General features: G+C 37.7%; 1 protein-coding gene across 1 annotated transcript in view; it reads right to left on the reverse strand.

Annotated features, from left to right (window-relative positions):
* Positions 1-650: 650 nt before the first annotated feature.
* ADSS2 (adenylosuccinate synthase 2) overlaps positions 651-12906 on the reverse strand; it is a 40273-nt gene continuing 28017 nt past the window's right edge. Inside the window, exons 8-13 of the mRNA XM_012443739.2 lie at positions 11494-11620; positions 10111-10265; positions 8956-9080; positions 7311-7408; positions 3502-3651; positions 651-2050 (exon numbers count right to left, since the gene is read on the reverse strand). Coding sequence (XP_012299162.2) covers positions 1998-2050; positions 3502-3651; positions 7311-7408; positions 8956-9080; positions 10111-10265; positions 11494-11620 — 708 coding nt within the window. The 3' untranslated portion in view covers positions 651-1997. The remainder of the gene's footprint in view (positions 2051-3501; positions 3652-7310; positions 7409-8955; positions 9081-10110; positions 10266-11493; positions 11621-12906) is intronic.

The raw sequence follows: 12906 nt of genomic DNA on the forward strand, positions 1-12906 counted from the left end.
TTACCCAGGAGTCTGAGGCAGGAGAATCACTTGAACCCAGGAGGCGAAGGTTGCAGTAAGCTGAGATCATGCCACTGTACTCCAGCCTGGGCAACAGAGTGAGAATCTGGTTCAAAACAACAACAACAACAAAAAAAAATAACAACAGAAAAAAAAAATGAATCACACACACACACCCATGATTTTATTCCTTGAATTTACTGCCAAGCTAATCGGCCTCATCAGCCCCTCATTCATTTTGTTTAGTTGTTCCAGCTTTCCAAGTTCTTTCCAAGCTCTGGGCCTTTGCACAGTACATGTCCCTCTGTCCGCTCTCTCTACTCATCTGCTTGGTCTGTTTAGACGTTATTTCCATTAATGGCCTTCCTTCTTCAACCCCTGCTAAATTAAGACTAGATTCTCATTCATTAGACCTTGTACTTTTCCGCGGCAGCATGTAACTACCGTTTATAAATCTGTATTTGGTTACCTTGCTGCCCCCGCTATACTAAGTTTCAGGAAGACTGTGCTCCTGTCACCACTGCATACCAGATACTAGGTAGAGTCTAACATATATACTTGAAAAGAGGAATGAGCTCTTTGTATCTGTTTCTGAACCATTACTAAAAATACATTTCAGTAGTACAATACTTGTAACCGAGATACGAATGCAGACTTTAAAAGCCCATTCATTTTTTTATTAGAATAAACAGAAATTATATATTCCTTATAAATTATTTTTACATATAAGTCATTATTGATCAGCAATTGGCTTGTAGGATAATCTGTATTGTTCTATACACTTATTGAGTCTAATGATACTGTTCCTATTTTAGAATTTTTCTTGAGCTAAGACTACACATATACTAGTATTATCAACCTCTCTTAAAACAAAAACACAATACACAAAGCATACTAGAAATATTTGGTTCTTTTAATCAGCTATTGATGGTATAATAAAATAAATTTAAGTGGCACCTAATTCAACATGTAAAACAGTTCATTAAAAGATAATCTACAAAACAATGTTAAGCCTAATTGTCAAAATAACACCTTTTTTTTTTTTTTTAAGAAAGGAGAAATAAAGGCATAATCAAAATCATGGGTAACCACTTGAGTTCATTTTGACACTTACAGATGTTTTTGTAGGCATATTGGCAGGCACAATGTTGAAAAACAATCCACTAGATTTAAAACTAATGGTAAGATAAAAAAGAAAAGGTAATATACATTTCAGAGGTAATGTTCGAAATTAAAGAAAAATATCTACCATATATTACAACAGATCTAATTATTTTTAACATTAAGATTGTTGTTTTGGGAAACATCTTTTCTCTTTGAACATTTCACTAAATGTTCAATGTTTTAAATAATTGACAGAGAGAAATAAGTTCTGTGTTCTGTACAAATTAAAGGACCCATGAATATAACCCGCCCCCCAAAATCCCACCAAAGCTCAATTTTGCAATGGTCTCAACAGAAAATAAACAGTCCACAATTTAAACAGAATTCATAGCATTATAAAAGTTTACAGAACCCCTATGTTTTCATCTTTTGTTTCTAACAACAAAGATTACAATGACAGAATTGAATAATCAGAATGTAAAAATATTTGTGCAAAACTGCATTAATTGTTCTTACCATCTAAAATAGGGGTAAAACTTAAGAACACACACAGACAATAATGAAGAAAAACTACATTAAAAGTAATTCTACTTTAGATTTCAAACAACATGGATTATACTATTACTAAACATTAAAAAAAGAAACGTGGCACCATGAGAGCAGCAGGAGCAACAAATGATTCGGCGATTATGCCAGCTAAGGAAAGCTGACACTGGAATATGCCAAAGTTAATCTCCACAACAGGCATCCATCTGAAGAGACTGGAAACAACTGGAGGGCTTACCAACTCACTTCAGTGTCTTTATTCTTAAATTTGCAGGTGATAAATGAAATATTTAAGGAAGTCTTTTTCCCTCCCTCTGAAGGAGTGTTTCTGGCATTACCGGCAATCATTAAAAGAGTTGAATCATAGACTCTCTGGATTTACCAACACCAATCCATTTAACTGAGAGAAAACAAACAGAAAAAGGATTGCACTATAAGACCCAGCACAGGCAAGTACGCCTTATTGTTCCATTTTTAACTGTGTAATGTTTTCAGTCTCCTAATTCTTAATGACTTAGTATAGTAAAATATTGACTAAAACTAGCAGAGACCTACAGAAAGTTTGATCAAGTTCCTGATAACTGGCCAAGATAAGCATCTTAAACACCTAGATGAGAATATGATTTTAACTTGCATAGCCTCAGAAATTGCCCACTATAGGAGTCTATGGAAATCTAATTATCAGCACCACATGGTTTTAGATTATTAAAGAATTACCAGGTTCCATAAGGTACTGTTAGGATTAACCTTTGTGGTATTTCACAGATTTTTGTTAGACTCACTGCTATTTATATTTCAAAAAAATGTTGACTAAGAAACAGTAAGCAAACATGCTTACTAAATTTGACATCAAGTTATGAAGGACAGCTAGCAATTTGGAAAACAAGAATTATGCTAAAAATGAACCACAAATACAAATGAACCACAAGACAAAATCAAGAGTGAGCAGATAACAGGTTTTATATGAAGGACACATCCCACCCACTTCACCTTTTCTTATCTTTCAAATATCCATCAATGCCAACAAAAGGATAAAAGAAAAAGCCGGGTGGATCACGAGGTCAAGAGATCGAGACCATCCTGGTCAACGTGGTGAAACCCCATCTCTACTAATACAAAAAATTAGCTGGGCGTGGTGGCGCATGCCTGTAATCCCAGCTACTCAGGAGGCTGAGGCAGGAGAATTGCCTGAACCCAGGAGGTGGAGGTTGCAGTGAGCCGAGATCGCGCCATTGCACTCCAGCCTGGGTAACAACAGCGAAACTCCGTCTCAAAAAAAAAAAAAAGAATGACTTCACATAACTAGAAACAGCCATAACTTTGTTATGCTTACCTCCCTTGCCATTTTATATTTGTTCGTTAATAAATAGTTTTTATCTATTTTTAAAAATTCTTTTCTTGCATTTTTTCTAGGGAGATTTCCTATTTTCTATACCTATTATTTCCCAATGTATATTCAGGAAACTCCAACTATCAAGGGTAGTTTAATCCAAACAAACCATACACCATTTTTTAATCCCCCAAAAACACAAACCATTTTTGGTGGTGGTAAAGATACATGAGGATTTGTTATTAAGAGGGAGAAAGGAGTAAGACAATGTCACAGGGTGAAAAAACAGACTAAGAATTAAAGACAGGGTCAGAAAGGGTGAGAATTAATCTATTATCTTCTATGTAAAGATGAACATTGCATTTACTCTAAGGAATAAAATTATTCCTTTACATCTTCCTGGGGATTTATGCAAATCATGTGAACTCTGCAAAGTAACAATGATCTTTCCTTTATTCTATTTCAGAGGCAGCCAAGTAAGTTAAAAGAAAAGACAGTTATTCAAAAGTATTTATGTTTACCTGGAATTTGAAGCTCATCTTCAATAAATCGAACGTAGTTTTGTGCATTAACAGGTAGTTCTTTAAATGTCCTTGCATTTGATATGTCTGTGTTCCATCCTGGGAGAGTCTTATACTGAACTTCAACTTTATTTAAGACTTCTTGGTTTGCTAAAAGTTAAAGAGGAAATTTGTACACACTGCTTATTGTCAAACAACTTTTTGATATATTATGGGTTCAAAATCTCTTATCAAAATCTTTGGAGCCAGATGTGTTTTGGGATTTAGAATTCTTCAGGTAGTAGAAAGATAAAACAGTACAAATACCATCTGGGGCAGTATTCTATAATCAAACACATTTCTGCAGCAACACATATGATCATTTGCTATAAGAGGATAAAGATTATGTAATGCTGACATTAGTTCAAGTCTGGTTTTGTTGCCAAATGAATCTGGGTGCCAAACTTAAAACTTTCCAGTTTTAAATCTTATTGAATTTCCATTCTATTGATTAGGGATTGTAGATCTGTATAATGACAGCAACCTCACAGAAAGAAGGCCTGCATAACTGCTCTCTTCTGAGAAATCTATAGTGCTGCCTGAAATTTGCTTCATCATTACACCTATTTTCTCTGTATTCCCTAATGGAAACTGAAAATATACTAAAGAAGAGTTTCTTTGACTTAAGTCAATACAGCGGATGCTACAGGTACTCCATCTAGATGTCCCTCAAGACTGAGAGCTTTGGGAGCTTTGCCTGCTGACCACTTACAGTTCAGAGCCTCTGCAAGACTCACCCTCCACTGAAGGGAGCTGCCGCCTCATAGCATGCACACCCACAGACTTGTCAGGCACAAAGCCATGGATCCTGGGAGAGAAACCTCACAAGCAAGCCGAGAAGCCACTCAACTTTCTACATAGGGACAATTTTCTGACCACGGTTCAGAACACTGCAGTCAACAGAGAATGGCAGCTCCACTGACCTGGGGATGTAGATAGCTGACTTCAGGGAAGCTGAAGCTGCTAGAATCAGCAAGGCCAGGCATCAGAGAGGAGGGAGCTATATAGAGAGGGGACCACCAGAAGTCCATGTGAGAGTCCCATGGCTACAGTAGGACTCCACAGGTAAAGAGCAGGACCATCAGACGCTTACCAGACCTCAACTGCTACACAGTTGCGGGTGGAGCAAAGACTCTGGAAGTCAAGTAGTGCTGCTGAAAAGGAAGGAACAGGGCACACTGGCACTCCAGCACTGCTGGACTGAAGAGCTCTCATTATTATACCTTGTTAACTCTCCTGACATCAAGCGGAGCCACTAGAAAGGCTGCTCTTTAAGAATAAAAGTCACACCCTTGAGTGAAACCTATTACAAACCTGCCATAATGAAGCCAAAAACCAAGCTCTGCCGAGATCTACAGAAGAGAAAAAATTTGGAGACTGACTCATACCAGCTTAAACAAGTCTGAAAAACATCTTGGGTTTTCCATGTAACTACACAACGAAGCAAAAAACCAAACTATACAAGTTCAAGATGATCAGTGAATAATTCAATTGTCCCCTAAAACAAGAATCAACACTATTCAGAGGAAGATAACAGAATCTGAGTCTCTTTAACATATTATCCACGATGTCTAATAGTTAACCAATAGTCATTAGTCATAGAAACAGTGATCCACAACCAAGGAAAAGAATAGTCAAGAGAAACCCAACTTGAGATGACCTAAAGGTTAGACTAACAGAAAAAAACAGTAGCTAATACAAATTAAGAAAATTTCACTGTTACTGAGTAAACAGATAGGGAATCTCAGTAGAGAAATAGAAAGCATAGAAGAGAACTAAATGGAAATTCTAAAAATAAAAATTCACCAGGTGGGTTTAAAAGCATATTGGATATTCTGATCAGAATCATTTACCTCTTCCAGTGACTCCATTCTTTGCCTGCTGGCTTTGCCACATGAAATCCAACGTAACAGCGGGAGCCTTAGCTTAAAGTTTAATGGGACTCTTGCTTCTACTTTCCCACTGTGACAGCCACAGTAGGGGCTAATTTACACCATTAACCTTCCCCTTGTAGGTTTTCCTAGGAAAGACAACAACCAGAATCCTACAGGAGCTATTCCCAGAAGCGCTCTCTGCCGCTGGGACTCACAGCTCAGTCCCTTTCCAGGAACTGCTCTTGGCCAAAGGGAGCTACCTCACTTGAGGAACAGCCCTTGTTTCGTGGCTAGTTGTTGGGAGGTACAAAGTTCTGGCTACTTGCCTCAATTTAGCACAGCTCTAAAGGGCTGTCCTAGCGTGGCTCCAATGGGGATTGGCTGCCCTGCATTTCAACTAGTCCCTCTGCTTCTTTCACAAGTGCTATTGCTGAAAGCATTCTCAACTACACTTCTTGGATACAAATCTCCATCTCAAGAGTGTTTCTGGGGGAACTTGACCAAAAACAGCTTTAATATTGAACACATGAAATTGACAAATTTTATCTGTTTTGTTAGTTTTAAGTATTTTAATCGAAAGAATTTGCCATAATGTTCTCTATGGTAGACTTTGCCACATGTCATTATACTTGGTTAGACTATTCTCTTAGGTGTTTGAAGTTATAACTCTTGAAATAGGTTTGTAAATAGAATGAAGAACCAGGACATAACATATACTGGAACAGTCAGTTTTCCAAGTGAATATTATCCTACAATGGCAGTAGATACTTTTTTATAAGATAGCTAGACTCCCTCTATACTTATATACATGTAAGAAAAGGAAAGATAATATGCATTTAATTTCCAAGAACTTACAGCTATCCTCAATTCCTAAGAAACTGCTGCTACAAGGTAATCACAAACCTACTGGCTCATCAAGTTTTATTAAGCTAGTCAACATTCCTAATCCTTATCAAATGACTAAACTATAAAATCAACGGCAGAGAAAGTCATTCATGGGGCCTGAAGGACAGGGAGGGCTAATGTATTGAGAGCCAGCTTAACAAGACAAGGGCTCTTGTTACCCCAGTGTTACCAAGGAAGGGAGAAACACCTCCATGGAAATTACTTTCAAAGTAGGGAAGATGACACTCAAGAGCAGTATGACTGGGCTCAGAGGTGCCCTGTTTTTCTTTATTCTTTTGAGTTTGAGCACATGCTTGTTGTGATCCAACCCCCAAATAAGTATTAGTTATGAACCAAATACTAATAATGAGAGCAAATTTATATTAATTATAAAGGGCGTATCAAGCCTGTTGTAAGGCTGGTTGCCTTGCCGGGAGCATGGACGCACACCCCCCACCCCACGGGGAGCTTGGACACTCCCCCCTCCCTCGCAGGGAGCTCGGACACCCGCCCCTCCACTGGAAGCCCGGAAAAAAGCCCTGCCAGGACCTACCTGATAGCATTTTGTCCCATCCAGGCTCCACTCCTCGCCTGCCATTATGTCCCATCTGGGCCCCACTCCCTGCCTACCATTTTGTCCCATCCGGGCCCCACTCCCTGCCTGCCATTTTGTTCCATCCGGGCCCCACTCCCCGCCATTTTGTCCCACTCACCTTGGGCACAACCAATCAAACGCCTCCACTCCCTATAAAACCCCATGTCTGAGAGGAGTCCGTGTGACTTCTCCAGCCCTTCCTGTCGGGCTGCAGAAACTCGTCCGGGAGCCTGAATAAAACCCTTCGCATTGGATCTTCTTGTGCTGGCCTCAGTTTCTTCCTTTTTAAACCCGGCGAGAACAAACCTTACACCTGTCACTATCTATCTATTGCAAATTATATGGAAGAGCTTTATGAAATTGCTCTAATACATTTACCTTATAATATTCTTTAAATATTGCCTAAAAGAAAATACCTGGGATATGAGGTATGATTTCACCGTCTAACTTGTAAGCAACTCCAACTTTGATTTCCGAAAACATGTCCAAAATATCCAACTTGGTAAGTGCCAATCTAGTTTTGGAAGAAAAGGCAATGTTAAAAAAGCAAACTCTTAAAGGCTCTAACATCTAATTTGATTAATGCAGGAGTAAAGAAAAATTCATGCAAAGCTAAAATATCTAAAGCAATTCTGAAAACTGGTTAGGATTATATTTTAAAGCGTGCCACACATAAAACACTAGAGGACAATATACACTGAGTTACTTTACTAGTAATTGTAACAGATTTTCACTGATGAATTTTGCTTAGCTTTCTTTTTTTGTTTTGAGATAGGGTCTTGCTTTGTCACGCAGGCTGAAGTGCAGTGGCACAAACAGGGTTCACTGCAAGCCTCAACTTCCTGGGCTCAAGCGATCCTTGCACCTCAGCATCCCAAGTAGCTGGGACTACAGGCGTGTGCCACCAGGCCCAGCTAATTGTCTTGTATTTTTTGTAGAGACAGGGTCTTGCCAAGTTGCCCAGGCTAGTCTACATCTCCTGGCCTCAAGCGATCCTCCTACCTCTCAGCCTCCCAAAGTGCTGGGATTAGAGGCATGAGCCACCATGCCCAAATCAGCTTTCTTATGACCGATGAACAAACATGTATTTGTGGGAGGGCTGCCTGGAGTTAGGGATGCACTGTAGCCGTGAAACACCACAGAACTCACTACACTACATGGATGATTAAGATATATGTACATTAACACACATGCCAACATCCCTCAGTTCTTCACTCTGGTTACCATCACCTCTACCCTTCTGGTCAGAAATTGTCAAAGAAGAGTGAGAAAAACCACATCAAGGACCTCTTCAGGATACATCAAAATTTCCCGACAAACTGACTGGAAAACAGGTTTTAAAGAGAAAATCTGTGGAAATGGATAACAAACTAAATTTGGGATTCTCATCCCAAAAAATATACTTTAAACCTTATTCTGTTATTTACTGGATGTTCAGTCTAATACAGATATGAATATATTTATCTACCTATTCATGTATATGCATTAATAACAACCAACTTTTCCTGAGCGTTTTCAGTTAGCCAGGCAGTGTGCTATAGGTTCTTACCATGTTTCTCACCTATTTTGAAAATACCCCTATGAAGTAGGTAATACTATAATCTAGATTTTAGAGAGGATGAAACAGAGGCAGAGAATGATTGACTTGCTCAGCTACACAAGCATAATGCACAGATTTGAGATCTGAATCCAGGAACTCAGACATTAAGCCCACGCGCTAATCACTAGCTGCATCGCCTCCCCTCTGTACATGCTCATGGTGTTTGTGCTATATACCTCTCTGTCTATCCAACTACGTACCCTATTCTGCCTGCCTCTATACTTACACACGTAAGAGTGTCGTGATTCTTTTCAACAACCTTGGATGCCTAGGAAGATAACCTGGGGTCCCTCTCCTTGTGTACCCTTTCCCCTGTATCTTGGTCTACTTCTGCCTGGCACTACAATTTCAATATGGAGGCTAAAGAGTGAAATTTTCCTATTAAGGTACTCCATAAATTAAACCTATCACCATTAATCATCTATGATTTCCTGGAATAAACGTTTCTGAAGAATACTCACGCAGTAAATCCATTGATCATATGAGCATATTTGAGCAAAACGAGGTCCAACCAGCCACATCTTCTTTTCCTTCCAGTAGTTACACCAAACTCTCTACCCCTTGTTTGTAGTAATTCTCCAATTTCCTACAGAACAGAAAATAGAACTTTTTGCAATAAAGAGGAATTCACACAGGAAAAAACAAAAAAAGAAAATAGAACTTTAGGATTAGAATAGCAGGGCTATGTATCTAGTGGAATAATATATACTAGAGATCATAGCGAACATCTATCTTTGAGATAAACATCTTTCAGATAATAACTAAATCAAAGATAGAATTCCATCGAGAAGATAGATTTTATCTGAGGGAGGCATTATTTGGAATGCTTCATTTATTATGTTTTTTTAAGTCAATATTTTTTACAATGTTATACAGATAACTTCCTAAAATTTAGATTGACATATTGAAATTTAAAAAATCAGTATTTATTAAAATAGACAAATCCAGCCAATTCTTCCAAGAACTGTAGTTTGATGTTCTTCCTGAAAACCATAAGGTGAACATATCTAGTAAGTCATTGGTATCATAATGCCTTTCTAAAGAAAACGAAGATAGAAAACATGCTCAAATATCTAAGCTAAAGTCATTCCCTAAAACTTGTTTTTCCTATGATCTACCTAAGTCCTTGATTTGTCCCTTTCTGTTTAAAGCTATCATTTCATTATCTCTTATATTCTGGCATCATTACAATTACATAGTTTTTGTTTATTTTTGTTGACATATTTTTTGAGACAGAGTCTCACTCTGCTGCCCAGGCTGGAGTGCCATGGTGCCATCTCAGCTCACCGAAACCTCTGCCTCCTAGGCTCAAGTGATCCTCCTATTCAGCCTCCCCAGTAGCTGGGACTACAGGTGCACACCACCACACACAGCATGCTGTCCCGGCTGATCATGAACTCCTGGGCTCAAGTCATCTGCCTGCCTCAGCCTCCCAAACTGCTGGGATTACAGACAGGGGCCACCACATGTAGCCAAAATTATGTACTTTTAAGAAAATGTTGTTCTAACCAATCTTGCAAATTAAGTGAAAGGCACAGGAGATAAGAATTCATTAAGAAAAAAAAGAAGAATGAATTTTTATTTTAATACATTTTGTTTACTGAGAATAGGCTTACATTTTCTTGCTCTGTAGGAAAGGCACCAATACCAACTCTAGTTGTATAAGCCTTCACCACTCCATACACTTCCCCCACATTTTGAGGGGGCATACCCAAACCAGTACAAACACCTCCAACAGTACAATTTGAAGAGGTTACAAAAGGGTAAGTCCCTAAAAACAGAAACAGATATTAAAATATAGTATACACAGAAATAACATATTTTAAAACAGAATTACTATTACAATTCTGCATTTGAGTATATTACAGGTATCTAACAGATTTGAACTGTAACTGCCTCTCAAAGTTTCATTGTTTTACTTTTTATTCATTTTAGCTGTAATGAGATAAAAATGAGGTTAGAGCTTAGAGCTTTAACTGAAGTGTTTGTACTGAGAGGCTCCTTGAATGCATGAACAGGTACAGTTAAGTACGATAACTACTCGCTTCATGGATTATGAAGAAATTTCATGCTGAAACTCATCTATTTATTTTCATAGTTTGCTGTTAGCGTAAAACAAATATGACTCCCTCATACGAATATTTAAAGTGTGGTAGCAACCTGGTGTGACAGCAACACATTTTGATAATATTCAACATTTCCCCAGCTTTTAATCTCTACTCAGGGAATAACCCTCAAAGTATAAGAGCTGGAGAGTGGTATACTTTCTCACCCCTAAAGATCTCTTTCATGGTGAACTATTCACGCTGCCAATTAGACACCCTGTTTTCTTTCCAGACTGGCTAGGCACATTATGGTATCAAAAATACTTATCTACTATGTAGAAATACACTTTCTTTAATAGTTCACTTGGAGTCAAAAGCCAATGAAATGTCAGTTAAAGCTGAGAACAATGAGACTAATCATGAGAAATCATGTTTAAATGAAACAGTAAACAAACTAATAAGGCAGTAGTTTGAAGAAAGGAGTTAAGCATTAACTAACCTTTTGAAGATGAAGGAAATGCTCTGAATTCAGAGTCTCATGCCTAGGGAGTTAATTTATTTAAATAGGCTTTCATAAATCTTAATTAATAATAATGTATACATTTTTAAAAGGTTGAATTAAAGATGCAGACTATTCCATAGAATTTATCTTATCTTACAGTTTCAGGGTATGGAACTGAACCATAAACCAATGAAAACCACAATTTACAGAACCTCAGACCTACTGAACTCAAATGATTATTTTTCTAACCAAATAGAGAGCTTAACACATGTATCGTGTGATCTGCAATATTCTTTTAAAAAGGGTGCCATAAGATGACAAACTTTCATCATCCTGAATATACAAGCTAAAAACATTGCTTTAAAACTCCTTAATGCTAACATTAATTATTCATATCTTAACTACTTAGGGCTCAGATAAGCTCCCTTAACTACAAATCATATCTCACTTACCAAAATCAATATCTAATAGTGCTGCATTTGCACCTTCTACCAAGATTTTCTTTGGTGGTCCATGTAGGGCCTCATTTAGGAAATAAACTCCATCTCTCACCATTGGTTTAATCCTTTCCATATAACCCTGTACACAAAGACAAAAACCAATTTCCATGTACACTAATAATGTTCAACACAGTCAGTACAAGAATAAATTACCTGACTTTATGACATGAAAACTGACAAACGCAAAGTAGAAAGGAGCTGGCAACGGTGCTCACTCTACTGTAACATTTGGATTAGCTTTCATCTCTCATGCTGATTTTCCAGGAACAGAAAAGAGGCATTAGCTCAAAAAAAACTAGAGATACAGTGAAATTCAAAGGTTTTATATTAACCTCACTACAAAAAAATTAAAACCCTCCAAACAGCAAAGTATTCATACTTCATAAACCAGCTTTAAGGAAAAAAATCAATGACTGCATTACATTATGCTTTTAAATTTTGTGAGGTGTTTGAAAAGCTGTATTTATGATCCACAAAACCATAATTGTTTTATTTTATTTCAATTTTTGAGACAGAGTCTTGCTCTGTCACCCAGGCTGAAGTACAGTGGTGGGAACATGGCTCACTTGCAGCCTCAACCTCCCAGGCTCAATCGATCATCCCACCACAGCCTCCAAAGTGCTGGATTACAGGCATAGGTCACTGTGTTTGGACAACCATGAATTTTGAAACTTGCATCAGAGTGATTCTCAAAATGTGGTGAGGGCCACAAGTTACACTGCCAAGTATGCAACTATTAATGACTGATCGCTATTATTCTTTTTAATTTTATCCCATTACTGTAACATATCTACCTCTACACTATTACTAGTAGATAAAATCCAATACTATGTAACACATGGGCATCATAAACACTGCTCAAAACACTTTTTAGTACTACTGCTTAACCTCAGAATTCAATTAAAAATGTAAAATAACCAAGAGCTTCCCCTAAGGCCTATGTATAACTGCATGAAACCTAGGTTCAATTATGTTTAAATATGTAAACTATTATGGAAATTCCAGAATCTACTCATGAGCCCACCTGAGTGTGTTAATACCCACTGATAAATGTATGATCATCCCTTGGCTCTAGTCTCCAATTTCTTACTTATTCCTGTTTTAGTCCTATTTTTATACCTGAAATGACCACACTAGTCATCACGTTCCTTGTTCCTTAAAGTTCTGGTTCAACATACATAACTTGTAAGAATCTTCTTACCCAATTTTATTTATTATTATTCATCTATTTTAAGTTCCCATGGATCACATATAAAATGGACTTGAAAAGCCATACTCATACTTTAGCACGTAAATATTTCCAAGTTGCTAGTAAAAAAGTTAAAATATTTATTGCATAACAGGCTGGGTGCCATAGCTCTTGCC

This window comes from Aotus nancymaae, unplaced genomic scaffold (genome assembly GCF_030222135.1).
Source record: "Aotus nancymaae isolate 86718 unplaced genomic scaffold, 86718_ANA_hifiasm-v0.15.2.pri h1tg000032l_0, whole genome shotgun sequence".
Classification (NCBI taxonomy): Eukaryota; Metazoa; Chordata; class Mammalia; order Primates; family Aotidae; genus Aotus; species Aotus nancymaae.